The sequence below is a fragment of the Dunckerocampus dactyliophorus genome, chromosome 11 (genome assembly GCF_027744805.1).
Source record: "Dunckerocampus dactyliophorus isolate RoL2022-P2 chromosome 11, RoL_Ddac_1.1, whole genome shotgun sequence".
In the NCBI taxonomy this organism is placed as follows: Eukaryota; Metazoa; Chordata; class Actinopteri; order Syngnathiformes; family Syngnathidae; genus Dunckerocampus; species Dunckerocampus dactyliophorus.
Genome location: NC_072829.1, coordinates 27,199,161 through 27,217,950, shown reverse-complemented (window position 1 = coordinate 27,217,950; position 18,790 = coordinate 27,199,161). Strand labels below are relative to the sequence as shown.

At 40.4% G+C, this 18,790-nt stretch overlaps 4 protein-coding genes across 4 annotated transcripts; all 4 read right to left on the bottom strand.

Moving 5' to 3' along the window:
* Positions 1-880: 880 nt before the first annotated feature.
* LOC129189693 (protocadherin beta-15-like) lies at positions 881-4,962 on the bottom strand. The gene has a single exon (XM_054791650.1). It carries the CDS (start codon positions 4,067-4,069, stop codon positions 1,652-1,654), a length of 2,418 nt encoding a protein of 805 aa, XP_054647625.1. The 5' UTR covers positions 4,070-4,962; the 3' UTR covers positions 881-1,651.
* A 316-nt stretch (positions 4,963-5,278) lies between these two features.
* Positions 5,279-7,916, bottom strand: LOC129189694 (protocadherin gamma-A4-like). The gene has a single exon (XM_054791651.1). It carries the CDS (start codon positions 7,685-7,687, stop codon positions 5,279-5,281), a length of 2,409 nt encoding a protein of 802 aa, XP_054647626.1. The 5' UTR covers positions 7,688-7,916.
* A 2,382-nt stretch (positions 7,917-10,298) lies between these two features.
* LOC129189589 (protocadherin gamma-A12-like) lies at positions 10,299-12,716 on the bottom strand. The gene is made up of 2 exons (XM_054791413.1): positions 11,937-12,716; positions 10,299-11,675 (listed from the first exon to the last, which is right to left on the bottom strand). Exons 1-2 carry the CDS (start codon positions 12,714-12,716, stop codon positions 10,299-10,301), a joined length of 2,157 nt encoding a protein of 718 aa, XP_054647388.1.
* A 1,501-nt stretch (positions 12,717-14,217) lies between these two features.
* Positions 14,218-16,638, bottom strand: LOC129189588 (protocadherin gamma-A12-like). The gene has a single exon (XM_054791412.1). The coding sequence runs from the start codon at positions 16,636-16,638 to the stop codon at positions 14,218-14,220; it is 2,421 nt and encodes an 806-aa protein (XP_054647387.1).
* Between the last annotated feature and the right edge of the window lie 2,152 nt (positions 16,639-18,790).

Here is an 18,790-nt window from a genome sequence, read left to right as displayed (position 1 = left end):
CTGCTGGTCTACAGTGACTCCAAGTGTACTGTTAGAAAATTGCGCTTGTCATATGCTGTACTGCAGGCCTATTCACATCAACGGTCACAAGTTAATTTGCCTTGCTGTCGAGCTTTCATCAGATATAATTAGTTATCACAATTTCAGTAGGTGTCTTTTCTGTTATTTGATTTATTTTTATTCAAATGAGTGAGATTTATATAATTGCGGTTTTAAATTTAAAAAAGCTGACAATCTTACTAAATGACCTCCTAAAAATATTAAGACATTACAGTATAACCTCGCCGTCATATCATTTTACAACAAGGGCCGACTCCAGATTCACCGAGAAACTCCCACTAGTTTGCTGCTAATGAGTTCATTTTATTGCATGATCTGATAAAACAGTGTGCTTTACGATTAAGGTACACGTGTTTTTCAATCTAATAACATATGTTCTACAAGAAGGACACAAAACCACAATCCACGTTACACGTGTACGATACACGGTCAAAAAACTGTGAGACTCCACGCCACTGTGCTCAACAAACCAATTTACTTCTTTAAGCATCAGTGCAGCAGCGAAACTAAAACATCTTAAAGTGACAGGCACCTATATTGAACTCCAAGCATCACTCTTCTACAAGTAAACAAAACATGCGGCAGTAAAATACCCATAATATGCAAATAATAATAATGTTCATAATAGTCCAAAACAAACATTCCACAGGATAACTGAATCAAAATACACAGCAAAGGCTTTACTGTATGGCACTACACAACCTAAATGTAAAAAAAAAATCCACAATTTTAGTTGTTTGATTAGGCACAGATAAGGAAATAACACCAGTTGACAGTCAAGCGACTTATTTCTGAGGTTGTCCACACATTGTTTTGATTTTTATATCCTACTGAAATTGGTCAGGGTCAAAAATCATTTACCCCAGCTGACTATAGGCGAGAGATGGGGTACACCTTGGACATAACACCTACCAATCACGTGTTACACTGAGACGCATCGACAATGAAAACAGAGGCAACTGAGTCTTTGATTTATTATATGTATTTTTCGGCTGTTTTTCAGGACTTTTGCTTGCTATCCATGAACCACCCAGAACTATTCTCAGTCAGTTGAGAAGTGCACGAAGAACTTGCAAACTTAAAGGCCCAAACTAACAATAAAATTTCCAACATCTCCTTAAAAGCCAATTGAAGAGTAAAACGATGCAATAAAAAATGTAATTGAGCATTAATGTGCCGATGGAGCCACATTTACATTCACCAAGATGGGCAAAAAAGTGCATAAAAAGTGTATTGAGCACACATTCGTTTTGAACAGACAGAGCAAACTTGATGAACACAGTCACGAGAACCCTGAGGTGTCACACACTTGAAACAAGCCAACTTTGAAAAAAGGAATGAGGGAATATTTTCAGAATGTTGACAGAAAGGTCAAAGTGCAGTAATGTTATTCTCAGTTGCCAAAGTGTATAGGACTTCTTACATCTTAACAGACCACAAATTCACACTGAAGCTGATCATAAGGTAGTAATTGGAAAGTGGTCAAGTTGGGGTAAATATCTTATAGAGAAAACTTTAGGGTTGATCTGGTGAAGTAAACCACAAACTAATTATAGAAATGGTTCATGTTGAAAGAACAACATTTTCACATTCAAATTTGGAAGATGTTGCCTACCTCAAAAGGGTCAAACGAATCATGAAGCTCATCAGCAAAGTCAGAAGAACTTTTCCTCAGAGTCTGGTCAGCAGGCAGCGTGTTGTCATTGTAAGAAGACACAAACTTAAAGTCACTGGTTCTAGAACCTGTTGTCAAGTAGGCGTCATAGTTGTAGGTGCTGCGTAAAGTTCCTGTGCCATCAACATCTGCGTAATTAGGAGGAAGATATGCGCTAGGAATGGCAACTGCTCCATCAAACAACAGTCTGGGCTTTCTCCTGCGGCAAAACCTCACACCCAGGACGATGATGATGAAGGTCAGAAAGAAGGTGGACACAGACACCAGCGCAATTATCAGATAAGACGTCAGTTTGGAATTCTTCTCATCATAAGAAATGTCCTTCAGTTCTGGCACCTCAGCCAAGTTATCAGAAATAAGTAAATACATGGAGCAGGTGGCAGAGAGAGGGGGCTGTCCGTTATCTTTCACTGCCACAATCAGGTTCTGTTTCATGCTGTCAGATTCAGAAATGTCCCGCTGGGTCCTGATCTCTCCACTGTGGAGACCAATGGTGAAAAGTCCCGGATCAGTGGACTTGACTATATGATAGGACAGCCAGGCGTTCTGTCCGGAGTCTGCATCCACCGCTATCACTTTGGACACCACAGAGCCTCCGTGTGCAGCTTTGGGGACCAGCTCGGTCATGAAGGAGTTGCCTTCCAAGGAGGGGTACAGTATCTGAGGAGAGTTGTCGTTCACATCCGAAATGAACACACTGACACTCACGTTGCTGTTCAGAGGAGGAGAACCGTTGTCTCTGGCCATGACGTGGACTTTAAAACTTCTCAGGTGTTCATAATCAAACTGCCTGACAGCGTGGATCACCCCCGTATCTCCATTAACAGATACATAGGAGGAAACCGAGGACCCGTTCACCTCAGCGGCAAGCAGAGAATAAATCACGGTACCATTTTGTCTCCAGTCGGGGTCTCGAGCACTAACGGAACATAAAGTGGAGCCAGCTTTGTTATTTTCACTCACATATGCACTGTACGACTGTTCCTCAAACACAGGTGGGTTGTCGTTGATGTCTGCTACAGATAAGTGAATACTTTGAGAGGAAGACAGAGGAGGAGAGCCCTCATCAGTGGCACTGATTGTAATGTTGTAATCAGACACCAGTTCACGGTCCAGTTGTCCAGTCGTCACCAAAGAATAATAGTTTTTGATAGAAGGAACTAACTTAAAGGGTATGTTTTGTTGAATCGAGCAGCGGACCTGTCCATTTTGCTCAGAGTCTCTGTCCTGCACATTAATGATGCCCACCTCAGTACCAGGTGAAACATTCTCTGGTACTGAATTAGACAGCGACTTTAGTAGTATAACAGGAGCATTGTCATTTACATCAGTAAGATCAATGATTAATGTTGAATAAGACACTAATCCAAGACCATCTTTCGCGCTTATTTGCATTTCATATGAAGACATTTTCTCATAATCAACAACACCAGCCACTCTCACATCTCCACTTTTGGGATGCAATGTAAATACATTAATATTGTCATCAGAAACATGGTCAAATGCATATGTAATTTCACTATTTAAGCCTTCATCTGCATCACTTGCACTCACTGTGATCACCAAGGTATCAAGAGGAGAGTTTTCAGGCACACTGGCTTTATAAACAGTCTGACTAAACACTGGTACATTATCATTAGCATCCAGCACAGTGACGTGTATGACTACTGTACCTGATCTCTGAGGAGTGCCGCCATCATATGCCGTCAGCGAGAGCATGATGTCTTTTTTATCTTCTCTATCTAATTCTTTGTCTAAGACTAATTCACAGTACTTCCTTCCACCTGGTTTAGTGTTTACATTTAATTTGAAATGATCATTCTGCTGTAAAGTGTAGCTTTGAACAGCATTTTCTCCGATATCTCCATCATGCGCTTCCCCGAGAAGAAAACGTTCACCCTTGTCTGCCGATTCTCGAATTTCTAATTTTAGTAACTCTTCATTAAATTGTGGTGAATTATCATTAACATCTAAAACACGAATATTAACACGGTGTAGCTCTAATGGGTTTTCCAGCACAAGTTCCTGTTTAAGAACACACGCAGCCTTTTTGCCACAAAGCCCTTCTCTGTCAATCCTCTCCTGAACAACCAAGTCACCAGTGATGAGGTTGATGCCGCAGTGCTGAACGTTGTTATCCTCAGGATCAATACGTGCTTTACGGGAAGATAACTGGCCCAAATCCATTCCCAAATCCTTGGCGATATTCCCAATTACAGATCCACGTTTCGTCTCCTCTGGGACAGAGTAGCTCACGTCTCCATTAATGGTGTGGAGGAGAGAAAAAAGAAACGCGAGGCCGTAGCCGTAAGATGCAAATCTTTTGTTTTCCATTGTGTCAAAAAAACTAAAAATCCATCACTTCAAATTCGGCATCAGACGAGATGAATTTGATCTTCACTGATAGGACAACGTCTTACACAGCATTCATTTTATCAGACGTGGAGACCAGAGACAACACGAAAATTTGGATTTTGTACATCCACATAAATGGGTTTGGGCGGGTGGCTGACAAGCTCCTGTTCATGATCACACACTGACCCCTAGAGTGACTTTATTGACATGACACCCAGTTGTTAAAACATGAGAAGATAATCCAATATTTAAGTACGGTTAGTATGCTCATATAAAAATGCCAACTATATGGGTTGTTGCAAACATGATATGTGCTTAACAGAAATTAATTTTCCAGAGCAAAGATAATAAATTAACTACTATGATGTATTACCTTTTCCTAAAATACAGAGAGCAGAGAAAATGCTGGAGATACAGAAGAGATAAGTTGCACATACTTCAGCACCATGGACAGGGAGGAAGGCTATGGCACCTGTACTACAAAATAAGTCATTTTTAACCCTTTACCAGCAGATATCGTATGCTTGAAGTCCAAACAAAGCTGCACACAGACTTGTAAAAATGTCAATATACTTTAGTTTTCTCTTATGACAGCGGGTAGCCATCTATCAAGCATATATTTGTTAGCTTCAGCTGTTGATTGCAATGGTGCAAATAAAAATTGGCCATTGACAAACAAAGGCCGCCGTGCGGCCTAGCTGTCTGATTTTGGTCCAAATTCAGCCACCGTAATCTTCAGAGGAAAGTGAACAAAATAACTAATCGTGTTTGTCACCAAATTATTGCACATCACAGTCCCAAGTGAGCTACTGAAAAAAACAGAAGCATTTTACACAAAATTAGAAAAATTGTTATATTGCAAAACAATTTAAATAAACCATTGCAACTACTTCAGTCACACCAAACTATTGAGGTCAAAGTTCAGTCATGTATCCCTCAAGTCAGAATCTAATACGCCACAACAGCAACCACATGAGAAAAAATCTCTAAAGTTATGAACGTGTCACTTTAGTCTTCATCTCAGAAGAATTATTGTTTGAAACAAAAGTGAAAAGATCATTGGAGTGGGATATGGAAAATAAAACCATGATAATACTTTTGCTGAAGAAACTGCCATTAACATTAATTATATGAGTAAGGCTCTTTCTGAACAATGAGTGAATTTATCTGGGCATATATCTTAAAATCTCAAAGGGTGCCTACCTCCAAGGGGTCGAATGACTCAGGAAGTTCATCAACAAAGTCAGTAGGACTTTTCCTCAGAGTCTGGTCAGCGGGCAGGGTGGTATCATTGTAAGAAGACACAAACTTAAAGTCACTGGTTCTAGAACCTGTTGTCAAATAGGCATCATAGTTGTAGGTGCTGCGTAAAGTTCCTGTGCCATCAACATCTGCGTAATTAGGAGGGAGATAAGCGCTGGGGATGGCAACTGCTCCATCAAACAACAGTCTGGGCTTTCTCCTGCGACAAAACCTCACACCCAGGACGATGATGATGAAGGTCAGAAAGAAGGTGGACACAGACACCAGCGCAATGATCAGATAAGACGTCAGTTTGGAATTCTTCTCATCATAAGAAATGTCCTTCAGTTCTGGCACCTCAGCCAAGTTATCAGAAATAAGTAAATACATGGAGCAGGTGGCAGAGAGAGGGGGCTGTCCGTTATCTTTCACTGCCACAATCAGGTTCTGTTTCATGCTGTCAGATTCAGAAATGTCCCGCTGGGTCCTGATCTCTCCACTGTGGAGACCAATGCTGAAAAGTCCTGGATCAGTGGACTTGACTATATGATAGGACAGCCAGGCGTTCTGTCCGGAGTCTGCGTCCACTGCTATCACTTTGGACACCACAGAGCCTCCATGTGCAGCTTTGGGGACCAGCTCGGTCATGAAGGAGTTGCCCTCTGGGGAAGGGTACAGTATCTGAGGAGAGTTGTCATTCACATCCGATATGAACACACTGACACTCACGTTGCTGCTCAGTGGAGGAGAACCGTTGTCTCTGGCCATGACGTGGACTTTAAAACTTCTCAAGTGTTCATAATCAAACGATCTGACAGCATGGATCACTCCCGTGTCTCCGTTAACAGATACATAGGAGGACACCGGAGCACCGTTCACCTCAGAGGCTAACAGAGAATAAATCACGGTACCGTTCTGTCTCCAGTCAGAGTCCTCAGCACTAACAGAACATAAAGTGGAGCCAGCTTTATTATTTTCACTCACATATGCACTGTACAACTGTTCCTCAAACACAGGTGGGTTGTCATTGATGTCTGCTACAGATAAGTGAATACCTTTAGAGGAGGACAGAGGAGGAGAGCCCTCATCAGTAGCACTGATTGTAATGTTGTAATCAGACACTAGTTCACGGTCCAGTTGGCCAGTAGTCACCAGAGAATAATAGTTTTTAATAGAAGGAACTAACTTAAAGGGGACATTTTGTTGAATGGAGCAATGAACCTGTCCATTCTTCTCAGTGTCTCTGTCCTGCACATGAATGATGCCAACTTCAGTGCCAGGTGATACATTCTCTGGTACTGGATTAGACAGTGACTTTAGTTGTATAAATGGAGCATTATCATTGACATCATTTATATTAATTACAACTTTTGCCTCAGAAGAGAGACCATAACCATCTTTGGCTTCAACAAACACTTCATGTTTTGTTCCATCTTCATAATCTATCTCACCTATGACAACAATTTCTCCAGTTTCCTGATTGAGAGAAAACATGTTTCGTGATTTATCAGACAGCCTGCTAAACTCATATGTAACTTCTCCATTTACACCTTCGTCTGCATCTGATGCACTCACAGTAATAACTGGTGTTTTAAGTGCCGCATCTTCTTTGACAGATGATGTATAAATGGCTTGAGTAAAAATTGGGGCGTTGTCATTAGCATCAAGCACAATGACATGTATGAGTACAGTACCAGATCTCGTCGGAGAACCACCATCCACTGCCGTAAGCAGCAATTTGATATCCTGCTGCTCTTCCCTGTCTAATTCCTTATCCAGAATCAGCTCACCGTATTTACTGCCAGAATTGGTCGTCTGAATATGAAAAACAAAATTAGCATTTTGTTGCAAAATGTAGCTTTGAACGGAATTTGTGCCAATATCTGCATCATGTGCAGCATTAACGCGATACTTGGCTCCTTTGTCAGCGGATTCTCTAATTTCCAGCTTCACAACATCTTTAGGGAAAATCGGCGCATTGTCATTCACGTCTTGCACTTGCAGGGACAAACGGTGCAGCTCCAGTGGATTCTCTAACAGCAGGTCGAATTTAAGAACACACGAAGGCTTTTCCCCGCAATGCTCCTCTCGGTCGATCCTGTCAGCAACCATTAAATCCCCTGTCCGGAGGTTTATTCCGCAATATTGTTTGTCATTTCTTTCCATGTCAACACGGGCCTTGCGAGAAGACAGTTTGCCCACCTCCAATCCGAGATCCTTGGCAATATTTCCAATAACAGATCCGCGTTTTAGCTCCTCTTGAACAGAATAGCTCAGGTCTCCGTGTGCATATTCGGCCAGAACAAAGAAAAAGACAAAGCTGCAGCTTTGAAAGATGCGCCGTGTGTGCGCCATCCCGTGATAATAAAGCACAAAATACAGCACCGTTTCAATCCTTAAAAGCTCATTCCACCACTATAAGCCTCCCGTTACCATTGTCCTCCGCCTTTAACGCTATGAAGAACATTAGAACCTAATATTAGGTGGCGTGTAACAAAAACGCTATGAATCTACTGTTGGTCTACAGTGACGCCACGTGTATTGTTAGAAAATTGCGCTAGTCATATGCTGTACTGCAGGCCTATTCACATCAACGGTCATGAATTAATTTACCTTGTTGTGGAGATATCATCAGGTATAATAAGTTATTACAATGTGAGTGGGTGTCTTTCCTGTTATTTGAGTCCTCAAATGAGTGAAATATATAAAATTGCATTTTATAATTCAAAAGGTGACAAAGCACTGACAGTCTTATTAAATCACCTCCTAAAAACATTAAGACACGATACAATCCCAGTCTTATCATTTTACACAAAGAGCCAACTCCAGATTCACAGAGGAAGTCCCATTAATTTGCTGTTAATCATTTCATTTTATTGCATGATCTGATGAAACGTCGGTGTATTTTACAATCGAAGGACAATCTAATAATAACATAACAAAAAAAGGGTGGGGGGGCGTTTCATCAAGTCATTGTTAAATCCTAACACTGTCCTCAAACTCTTACAGGCTGAAGCTGAATTGAAGCTGCTCTTCTCTCTAAAATGCTGAGTCAAAAAAATATAGGCCTACAAATCAGGCCAAAGTTTTTTTTGTTGTTGTTGTTTTTTTTACATACACTCGTCTCCGTGTTAAAATGTTATGGCGAGGAACCGATGAAATAGTTGTAGAAAAAGCAAGGAATCTATCGAATAATTAGTGTAGAAAAAAGCAAGATAAAAGGGCAACTGATAATACAAAAAGAACCACAGCGAGTTTCAGCAGCAAGGCCAAAGGCGCGAATGATATTGTCCTACGTTATCTAAATGTACTCAAAGAAGCAAACAACAGCCTCAGTTTTCACATGAAAACAGAAAACAGCCGAAAAAATCCGATCTATTAGCTAATTAGGAGACAGTTGGCTGACTCGTGTTCTTGTTCAATGAAAGTTAAGTTCCAAAAGTTCTTGCTAACGACAAAAAAATAATTGCAAAAATCCATATTGTACTTTCCTTTGACCAGCAGTTCTGCACAAAACATTTCCATCCACGGTACACGCTCCACAGTTTTTGTTCTACAGGTAGTACACAATCCACGTTCACAATACACAGTCAGAAAACCACTCCACACCACTGTGCTCAACAAGCCAATTTACCTCATTCAGCATCAGTGCCGCAGCGAAACCAAACCATCTTAAAGTGACAGGCACCTATACTGAAATCAAAACATTTCTCTTCTTCAAGTAAACAAAATGCGGTAGTGAATTACCGATAATATACAAATTACAATAATATTCATTTCATCCATAACAAACATTCAACAGGATAACTCTAAATCAATATACATGGCTAAGACTATACTGTATGGCGCCTACCTAATGTACACAACGATGTTAATTGCTTGATGAGGCGCAAGATAAGCAAGTAAGACCAGTTGACAGTCAAGCTGCTTATGAGATTGTCCATCCATTCTTCCAATTTTCATATCCTGCTCAAACTGTTCAGGGTCAAGAACGAGTTTATCCCAGCTGACTTTAGGCGAGAGATGCAGTACACCCGGGACATAAGATCTATCAATCAGACGTGTCACACTGAGACGAACTGCGATCACAACAGAGGCAATTTACTCTTCAGTAAACATGCATGTTTTTTACTGTATAAATTATAAAAACTTCACATTTTAAAAAGATCATATTTGACTAGGCGTTTAAGCGTTTTATCCTGATATGACAATTCGTATTTAAATTAGCCTGGGCCATGTGAACAATTCGCTAGCTTGCCAATAAAAAAACTGACCTTTTTGGGGTAAAGACGCCAGCATGTTTCCGGTGCTTGTCTTTCAAAATAATTTTTTTTCAAAATAAAGTCTTACTTAGTTTTTACATTTTAAGTCATTGTGTGTATTATTTTTGTTTTTGTTTTTTTCAGGACTTTTACTCGCTGTCCACAATCTACGCAGAACTATTCTCAATCAGTTGAGAAGTGCATGAAGAACTTGGACACTAAAAGGCCCAAAAAACCCCAAAGATCCAACTTCTCCTTAAATGCCCACTGAATAGGAAAACTATGCAACAAAACATTCAAATGGAGCCACATCTATATTCACCAATATATGCAAAAAAAGTGAACAAAAAGTGCATATAGCTCAAAATTGTTTTTTTGACAAAGTAAACTTAATGAACACAACCATAACAACCCTGATGTGTCACACACCTGTAACAAGCCAACTTGGAAAAAGGGAATGAGGGAATATTTTCAGAATGTTGACAGTAAGATCAACGTTCAGTAATGTCATCCTCAGTTCCCAAAGGGTGTAGAACTTCTTACAAGAACAGGACCAACATTTCACACTGAAGCTGATGATTAGGTAATTACAAAATGGTAAATTTAAGGGTGCATATTTTATAGAGGAAATATTAGGATTGATATGGTGAGGTAATCCAACAAGTAATGATAGAAAAGGTTCAGAAAGAACAAAATATTCACATTCAAATTTGAAAGCTGTTGCTTACCTCTAAAGGGTCAAATGAATCATGAAGTTCATCAGCAAAGTCAGAAGGACTTTTCCTCAGAGTCTGGTCAGCTGGCAGCGTGTTGTCATTGTAAGAAGAAACAAACTTAAAGTCACTGGTTCTAGAACCTGTTGTCAAGTAGGCGTCATAGTTGTAGGTGCTGCATAAAGTTCCTGTTCCATCAACATCTGCGTAATTAGGAGGAAGATAAGCACTGGGGATGGCAACTGCTCCATCAAACAACAGTCTGGGCTTTCTCCTGCGACAAAACCTCACACCGAGGACGATGATGATGAAGGTCAGAAAGAAGGTGGACACAGACACCAGTGCGATGATCAGATAAGACGTCAGTTTGGAATTCTTCTCATCATAAGAAATGTCCTTCAGTTCTGGCACCTCAGCCAAGTTATCAGAAATAAGTAAATACATGGAGCAGGTGGCAGAGAGAGGGGGCTGTCCGTTATCTTTCACTGCCACAATCAGGTTCTGTTTCATGCTGTCAGATTCAGAAATGTCTCGCTGGGTCCTGATCTCTCCACTGTGGAGACCAATGGTGAAAAGTCCTGGATCAGTGGACTTGACTATATGATAGGACAGCCAGGCGTTCTGTCCGGAGTCTGCATCCACCGCTATCACTTTGGACACCACAGAGCCTCCATGTGCAGCTTTGGGGACCAGCTCGGTCATGAAGGAGTTGCCTTCTGGGGAGGGGTACAGTATCTGAGGAGAGTTGTCATTCACATCCGATATGAACACACTGACACTTACGTTGCTACTCAGTGGTGGAGATCCGTTGTCTCTGGCCATGACGTGGACTTTAAAACTCCTCAAGTGCTCATAATCAAATGATCTGACAGCATGGATCACTCCAGTGTCTCCATTAATAGATACATAGGAAGACACCGGGGACCGGTTCACCTCAGAAGCTAGCAGAGAATAAATCACGGTACCATTCTGTCTCCAGTCAGGGTCTCGAGCACTAACGGAACATAAAGTGGAGCCAGCTTTGTTATTTTCACTCACATATGCACTGTACGACTGTTCCTCAAACACAGGTGGGTTGTCATTGATGTCTGCTACAGATAAGTGAATACTTTTAGAGGATGACAGAGGCGGGCTGCCCTCGTCAGTGGCAATGATTGTAATGTTGTAATCAGACACTAGTTCACGGTCCAGTTGTCCAGTCGTCACCAAAGAATAATAGTTTTTGATAGAAGGAACTAACTTAAAGGGTATGTTTTGTTGAATCGAGCAGTGGACCTGTCCATTTTGCTCAGAGTCTCTGTCCTGCACATTAATGATGCCCACCTCAGTACCAGGTGAAACATTCTCTGGGACTGGATTAGACAGCGACTTTAGTAGTATAACAGGAGAATTGTCATTTACATCAGTAAGATCAATGATCAATGTTGAATAAGACACTAATCCAAGACCATCTTTCGCACTTATTTGCATTTCATATGATGACATTTTCTCATAATCAACAACACCAGCCACTCTCACATCTCCACTTTTGGGATGCAATGTAAATACATTAATATTGTCATCAGAAACATGGTCAAATGCATATGTAATTTCACTATTTAAGCCTTCATCTGCATCACTTGCACTCACTGTGATCACCAAGGTATCAAGAGGAGAGTTTTCAGGCACACTGGCTTTATAAACAGTCTGACTAAACACTGGTACATTATCATTAGCATCCAGCACAGTGACGTGTATGACTACTGTACCTGATCTCTGAGGAGTGCCGCCATCATATGCCGTCAGCGAAAGCATGATGTCTTTTTTATCTTCTCTATCTAATTCTTTGTCTAAGACCAGTTCACAGTACTTTCGTCCACCAGGTTTAGTGTTTACATTTAATTTGAAATGTTCATTCTGCTGTAGAGTATAGCTTTGAACAGCGTTTTCACTGATGTCTCCATCATGTGCTTCCCCGAGAAGAAAACGTTCACCCTTGTCTGCCGATTCCTGGATTTCTAATTTTAGCAAGTCTTCATTAAACTGCGGCGAATTATCATTAACATCTAAAACACGAATATTAACACGGTGTAGCTCTAATGGGTTTTCTAGCACAAGTTCTTGTTTAAGAACACACGAAGCCTTTTTGCCACAAAGCCCTTCTCTGTCAATCCTCTCCTGAACAACCAAGTCACCAGTGTTAAGGTTGATGTCGCAGTGCTGAACGTTGTTATCCTCAAGATCAATGCGTGCTTTACGAGAAGATAACTGGCCCAAACCAAGTCCCAAATCCTTGGCGATATTCCCAATCACAGATCCACGTTTCATTTCCTCTGGGACAGAGTAGATCACGTCTCCGCTGATGGTGTGGAGGAAAAGAAAAAGAAACGCGAGGCCGTAGCCGTAAGACGCAAATCTGTTGTTCTTCATTGTATCCAAAAAATACATCGCTTCAAATTCGGGGTAAGACGAACAAAAATATGAATTTGATCTTCACTAATATCCACAGCTTCTTACGCCGTAGTCATATTATCAGACGTGTATACCAGAGACGCACAACACAAACATTTGGATGTGTATAGGCATAAATGGGTATGGGTGGGAGGTTGACGAGCGCTTGTTAATGATCACACACTGACCCCTAGAGTGACTTTATCGACATGACACCCAGCTTCTGTTAAAATATTAAAATATAATTTAAAAAAAAACAACAACAACAACAGTTCACATTTAATTACGGTTATTGGCAGCTATAAAAAAAAGCCAACTTCATGGGTTGTTACAGACATGATACGTGATTATCAGGAACGTATTTTCCACAGTAAACTCAACTACAAATGAACTACTGTGATGTACTTGATTTTTTCTAAAACAAAAACCAGAAAGCAGAGAAAATGCTGGAGATACAGCAGAGACTAGAGGGTACACATACTTCAGCACCATGGACAGTGAGTGATGCTTTTGCAGTATAAAATAGTTATTTTTGAACAGATATGCTTAAAGTCTAAACAAAGGTCACATTCAGCCTTTTCAAAAGGTCAAATAGGCCTATACTTAATTATCCTCTTATAACAGCTGTTTGGCAGCTATAGACCGCAATCTTGTGAGCTACAGTTGATTGCAATTGTGCAATTAAAAACTGGTAACTGACACATAAAGCTCAATGTGTACAAAATTCATATTTTAAAAAAGTATAATTTAAAGGACTAACAAACAGTGAATAACACTATGGAGAGACACCTGTTAGCATACCACGTTTGTTTGATGCGTATACAAAATTATACTACATTAGATCATTTGTTAACCTTTTGTCAAAAACAATGTGGTGGCCTGCAACCAGAAAAAAACTGAACACTAAGGGGCTATCCACACAAACACGTCTTCAGGTCAAAACTCATCTGCACGGAAACGGCATTCTGGGTGCCCTGAAATGATATATTTTTTTAAACGGCTTCCAGAGTGGGAAAATCTGAAAACGTCGTCTCATCATTTCCATAAGGACTAGCAATCTGCTGCTTATTAAAAACGGTAACGTCAGCAACCCACCGCCGTCACGTAACCAGAAGTGAGCTTTGATGACAATCCAACATAATATCTGAATATATCGAGTGTCATGACTCATTGCAGTAGACATTCTCCTGGTATTTTCAAAAACCTAAAACCTAAAAACATTTTACACATACAAATGAGGAAAACACTTAATTTGCAAAACAACTCAATAAGTGATTGCAACTATTTCTGTTACACCAAATTATCAAGGTCAAAGGTTAGTAATGTGTCCATAAACATCACTCAAGCTTATGTCTGTAGAAACACTATTCAATAATGAAAACTGAAATGGTGAAAATTATGGACACGTGGATGGACAAAACATAACATACGTGAAGCCTAATTGTAAAAGCAAGCAATGTGTCACCAGTTCCTACAGCAGTCAAGTCAGAATCAAGTCAGAATTGCCTACCTCCAAGGGGTCGAACGAATCATGTAGCTCATCATTGAAGTCAGAAGGACTTTTCCTCAGAGTCTGGTCAGCAGGCAGTGTGTTGTCATTGTAAGAAGACACAAACTTAAAGTCACTGGTTCTAGAACCTGTTGTCAAGTAGGCGTCATAGTTGTAGGTGCTACGTAAAGTTCCTGTGCCATCAACATCTGCATAATTAGGAGGAAGATAAGCGCTGGGAATGGCAACTGCTCCATCAAACAACAGTCTGGGCTTTCTCCTGCGGCAAAACCTCACACTCAGGACGATGATGATGAAGGTCAGAAAGAAGGTGGACACAGACACCAGTGCGATGATCAGATAAGACGTCAGTTTGGAATTCTTCTCATCATAAGAAATGTCCTTCAGTTCTGGCACCTCAGCCAAGTTATCAGAAATAAGTAAATACATGGAGCAGGTGGCAGAGAGAGGGGGCTGTCCGTTATCTTTCACTGCCACAATCAGGTTCTGTTTCATGCTGTCAGATTCAGAAATGTCCCGCTGGGTCCTGATCTCTCCACTGTGGAGACCAATGCTGAAAAGTCCCGGATCAGTGGACTTGACTATATGGTAGGACAGCCAGGCATTCTGTCCGGAGTCTGCGTCCACCGCTATCACTTTGGACACCACAGAGCCTCCATGTGCAGCTTTGGGGACCAGCTCGGTCATGAAGGAGTTGCCCTCCAGGGAGGGGTACAGTATCTGAGGAGCATTATCATTCACGTCCGATATGAACACACTGACACTCACGTTGCTGCTCAGTGGAGGAGAACCGTTGTCTCTGGCCATGACGTAGATTTTAAAACTTCTCAAGTGTTCATAATCAAACGATCTGACAGCATGGATCACTCCTGTGTCTCCATTAACAGACACATAGGAGGAAACCGGGACACTGTTCACTTCAGCAGCTAACAGAGAATAAATCACGGTTCCATTTTGTCTCCAGTCGGGGTCTCGAGCACTAACGGAACATAAAGTAAAGCCAGCTTTGTTATTTTCACTCACATATGCACTGTACGACTGTTCCTCAAACACAGGTGGGTTGTCATTGATGTCTGCTACAGATAAGTGAATACTTTTAGAGGAAGACAGAGGAGGAGAGCCCTCATCAGTGGCACTGATTGTAATGTTGTAATCAGACACTAGTTCACGGTCTAGTTGTCCAGTAGTCACCACAGAATAATAGTTTTTAATAGAAGGAACTAACTTAAAGGGGACATTTTGTTGAATGGAGCAATGAACCTGTCCATTCTTCTCAGAGTCTCTGTCCTGTACATGAATGATGCCAACCTCAGTGCCAGGTGGTACATTCTCTGGTACTGGATTAGACAGTGACTTTAGTTGTATAACAGGAGCATTATCATTGACATCATTGATATTAATTACAACTTTTGCCTCAGAAGAGAGACCATAACCATCTTTGGCTTCAACAAATACTTCATGTTTTGATCCCTCTTCATAATCTAATTCACCTATTACGAGTATTTCTCCAGTTTTCTGATTGAGAGAAAACACGTTTCGTGATTTATCAGACAGCCTGCTAAACTCATATGTAACTTCTCCATTTACACCTTCGTCTGCATCTGATGCACTCACAGTAATAACTGGTGTTTTAAGTGCCGCATCTTCTTTGACAGATGATGTATAAATGGCTTGAGTAAAAATTGGGGCGTTGTCATTAGCATCAAGCACAATGACATGTATGAGTACAGTACCAGATCTCGTCGGAGAACCACCATCCACTGCCGTCAGCAGCAATTTGATATCTTGCTGCTCTTCCCTGTCTAATTCCTTATCCAGAATCAGCTCACCGTATTTACTGCCAGAATTTGTCGTTTGAATATGAAAAACAAAATTTGAATTTTGTTGCAAAATGTAGCTTTGAACGGAATTTGTGCCAATATCTGCATCATGTGCAGCATTAACGCGATACTTGGCTCCTTTGATGGCAGACTCGCGAATATCCAGCTTCACAACATCTTTAGGGAAAATCGGCGCATTGTCATTCACGTCTTGCACTTGCAGGGACAAACGGTGCAGCTCCAGTGGATTTTCTAACAGCAGGTCGAATTTAAGAACACACGAAGGCTTTTCCCCGCAATGCTCCTCTCGGTCGATCCTGTCAGCAACCATTAAATCCCCTGTCCGGAGGTTTATTCCGCAATATTGTTTGTCATTTCTTTCCATGTCAACACGGGCCTTGCGAGAAGACAGTTTGCCCACCTCCAATCCGAGATCCTTGGCAATATTTCCAATAACAGATCCGCGTTTCAGCTCTTCTTGAACAGAATAGCTCAGGTCTCCGTGTGCATATTCGGCCAGAACAAAGAAAAAGACAAAGCAGCTTGGAACGATGCGCCGTGTGTGCGCCATCCTGTGACAATATCAAACAAAATACAGTACCACAATTTCAATATTTAAAATCTCATTCGACCACTAAAGCCTTCCTTTGCCGTTGTCCTCCGCTGTTAAGGTTATGAAGAACATTAGAATCCAATATTGAGTGGTGTGCAACACAAGACACAACTCGATTAATCCACTGCTGGTCTACAGTGACGCCACGTGTACTGTTCGAAAATTGCTGTTGTCATATGCTGTACTGTGGGCCTATTTCTATCAACGTTCATAAATTAATTTAACTTGCACAGCTGTCATTAGTTTTAGTGGTTACAGTATCTTTCCTGCTATTTTACTTATTTTCTTGAAATGAGTGAGATGTAATTGCGTTTTTTAAATTCAAAAAGCTGACAAAGGACCGACATCCTAACTAAATTACATCCTAAAATCATTAATACATTATAAAATCGCCGTCTTATCTTATCATTTCATTGCATGAGCCCATGGATTTACCGAGAAACTCCCATTACTTTGTTACTTCAAATAATATACAGATTATATACAGATAATAATATACAGATTATAGGGCCAAATTTGTTTTTTTTTTAAAACACACACTCGTCTCTCTGTTAAAATGTCACGAGGAGGAACCTATGGAATAATTAGTGTAGAAAAAAAGCAAGATAAAAGGGGAACTGATAATACAAAAATAACCACAGCGAGTTTCAGCACCAAGGCCAAAAGCGTGAGTTATATTGAACTTCTACTTGATCTAAAATGTACTTAATAGGAAGCAAGCTACAGGCTCAGTTTTCACATGGAAAAAGAAAACAACATGGCGGCTTTTCCAATAAAAACAGATCGAGTTTCTATTTAGGAGTCTGTTGGCTGACACGTGTTCTTGACCAATGAAGTTAAGTTCCAAAAAAGTTGTTGCTGTACATTTATTTTAACAACAGCCAAAAAAAATAATAATTACAGAAATCCATATTGTGCTTTGCCTTGGTCAACAGTCTTGCACAAAACATTCCATCCACGGTACCTCTTCCACAGTATATGTTCTACAAGCAGTACACAATCCACAGTACACGTTCGTAGTACACAGGCAAGTACTGCACATGTACACGAGACACGAAAAATGCGAGATTCTACAACACTGTGCTCAACAAGACAATTTGCCTCATTCAAAATCCGTGCGGCAACGAAACCAAAACATCTTAAAGTGGCAGGCATGCATACTTAACAAAAACACCACTGTTCTAAAAGTTAGCAAAAATAAGCGGTAGTAAAATACTCATACTGTGCATGTAATAAAAATGTCCATAATAATCCAAAACAAACAATCCACAGATTAACTCTGAATCCAAATGAATGGTAAAGGCGTTTTACATCCTGCTGAAACTGTTCAGGGTCAAAAATGAGTTTATCCCAGCTGACTTTAGGCGAGAAATGCAGTACACCCTGGGCATAACATCTATCAATGTGTCACATTGAGATGAAGTGCGTTCACAATAGAGGCAATTTAGTTTTAAATAAACATACATTACTGTATAAAATATAAAAACTACTAATTAAAAAATGACCACATTTGACTAAAATATATGAAAATGCGTATTTAAAATTTGCCTGGATCATGTTTACGATTCGCTAGCTTGTCAAAGACAAAAAAATTGACAACGTTTGAGTAAAGACGTCAGACCACTAAATGTTTCCGGTGCTTGTGTTTCAAAATAAAATGATTTTCAAACTAAAGTAAAACCTTGTATGTTTTTTTTTGTTTGTATTTGTTTTTTCAGGGCTTATGCTTCCTGTCCATGATCCACCCAGAACTCCTCAACATTTGAGGTGTGCACAAAGAACATGCAAGCTGACAGTCCTAAATAAATAACCTACGATCCAACATTTCCTTAAAAGCTCATTGAAGAGGGAAACTATGCAATAAAACATACAATTCAACATAAACATGCCGATGGAGCCACATTTACATTCACTAACATAGGCAAAAAAAGGTGCATCAAAAGTGTATTTAGCACAAAATCGTTTTGAACAGACAAAGCAAACTTAATGAATACACAAATATGAGAAACCTGATGCGTCACACACCTGCAACAAGCCAACTGAGAAAATAGGAATGAGGGAATATTTTCAGAATGTTGACAGGCAGGTCAAAGTTCAGGAATGTCATCTT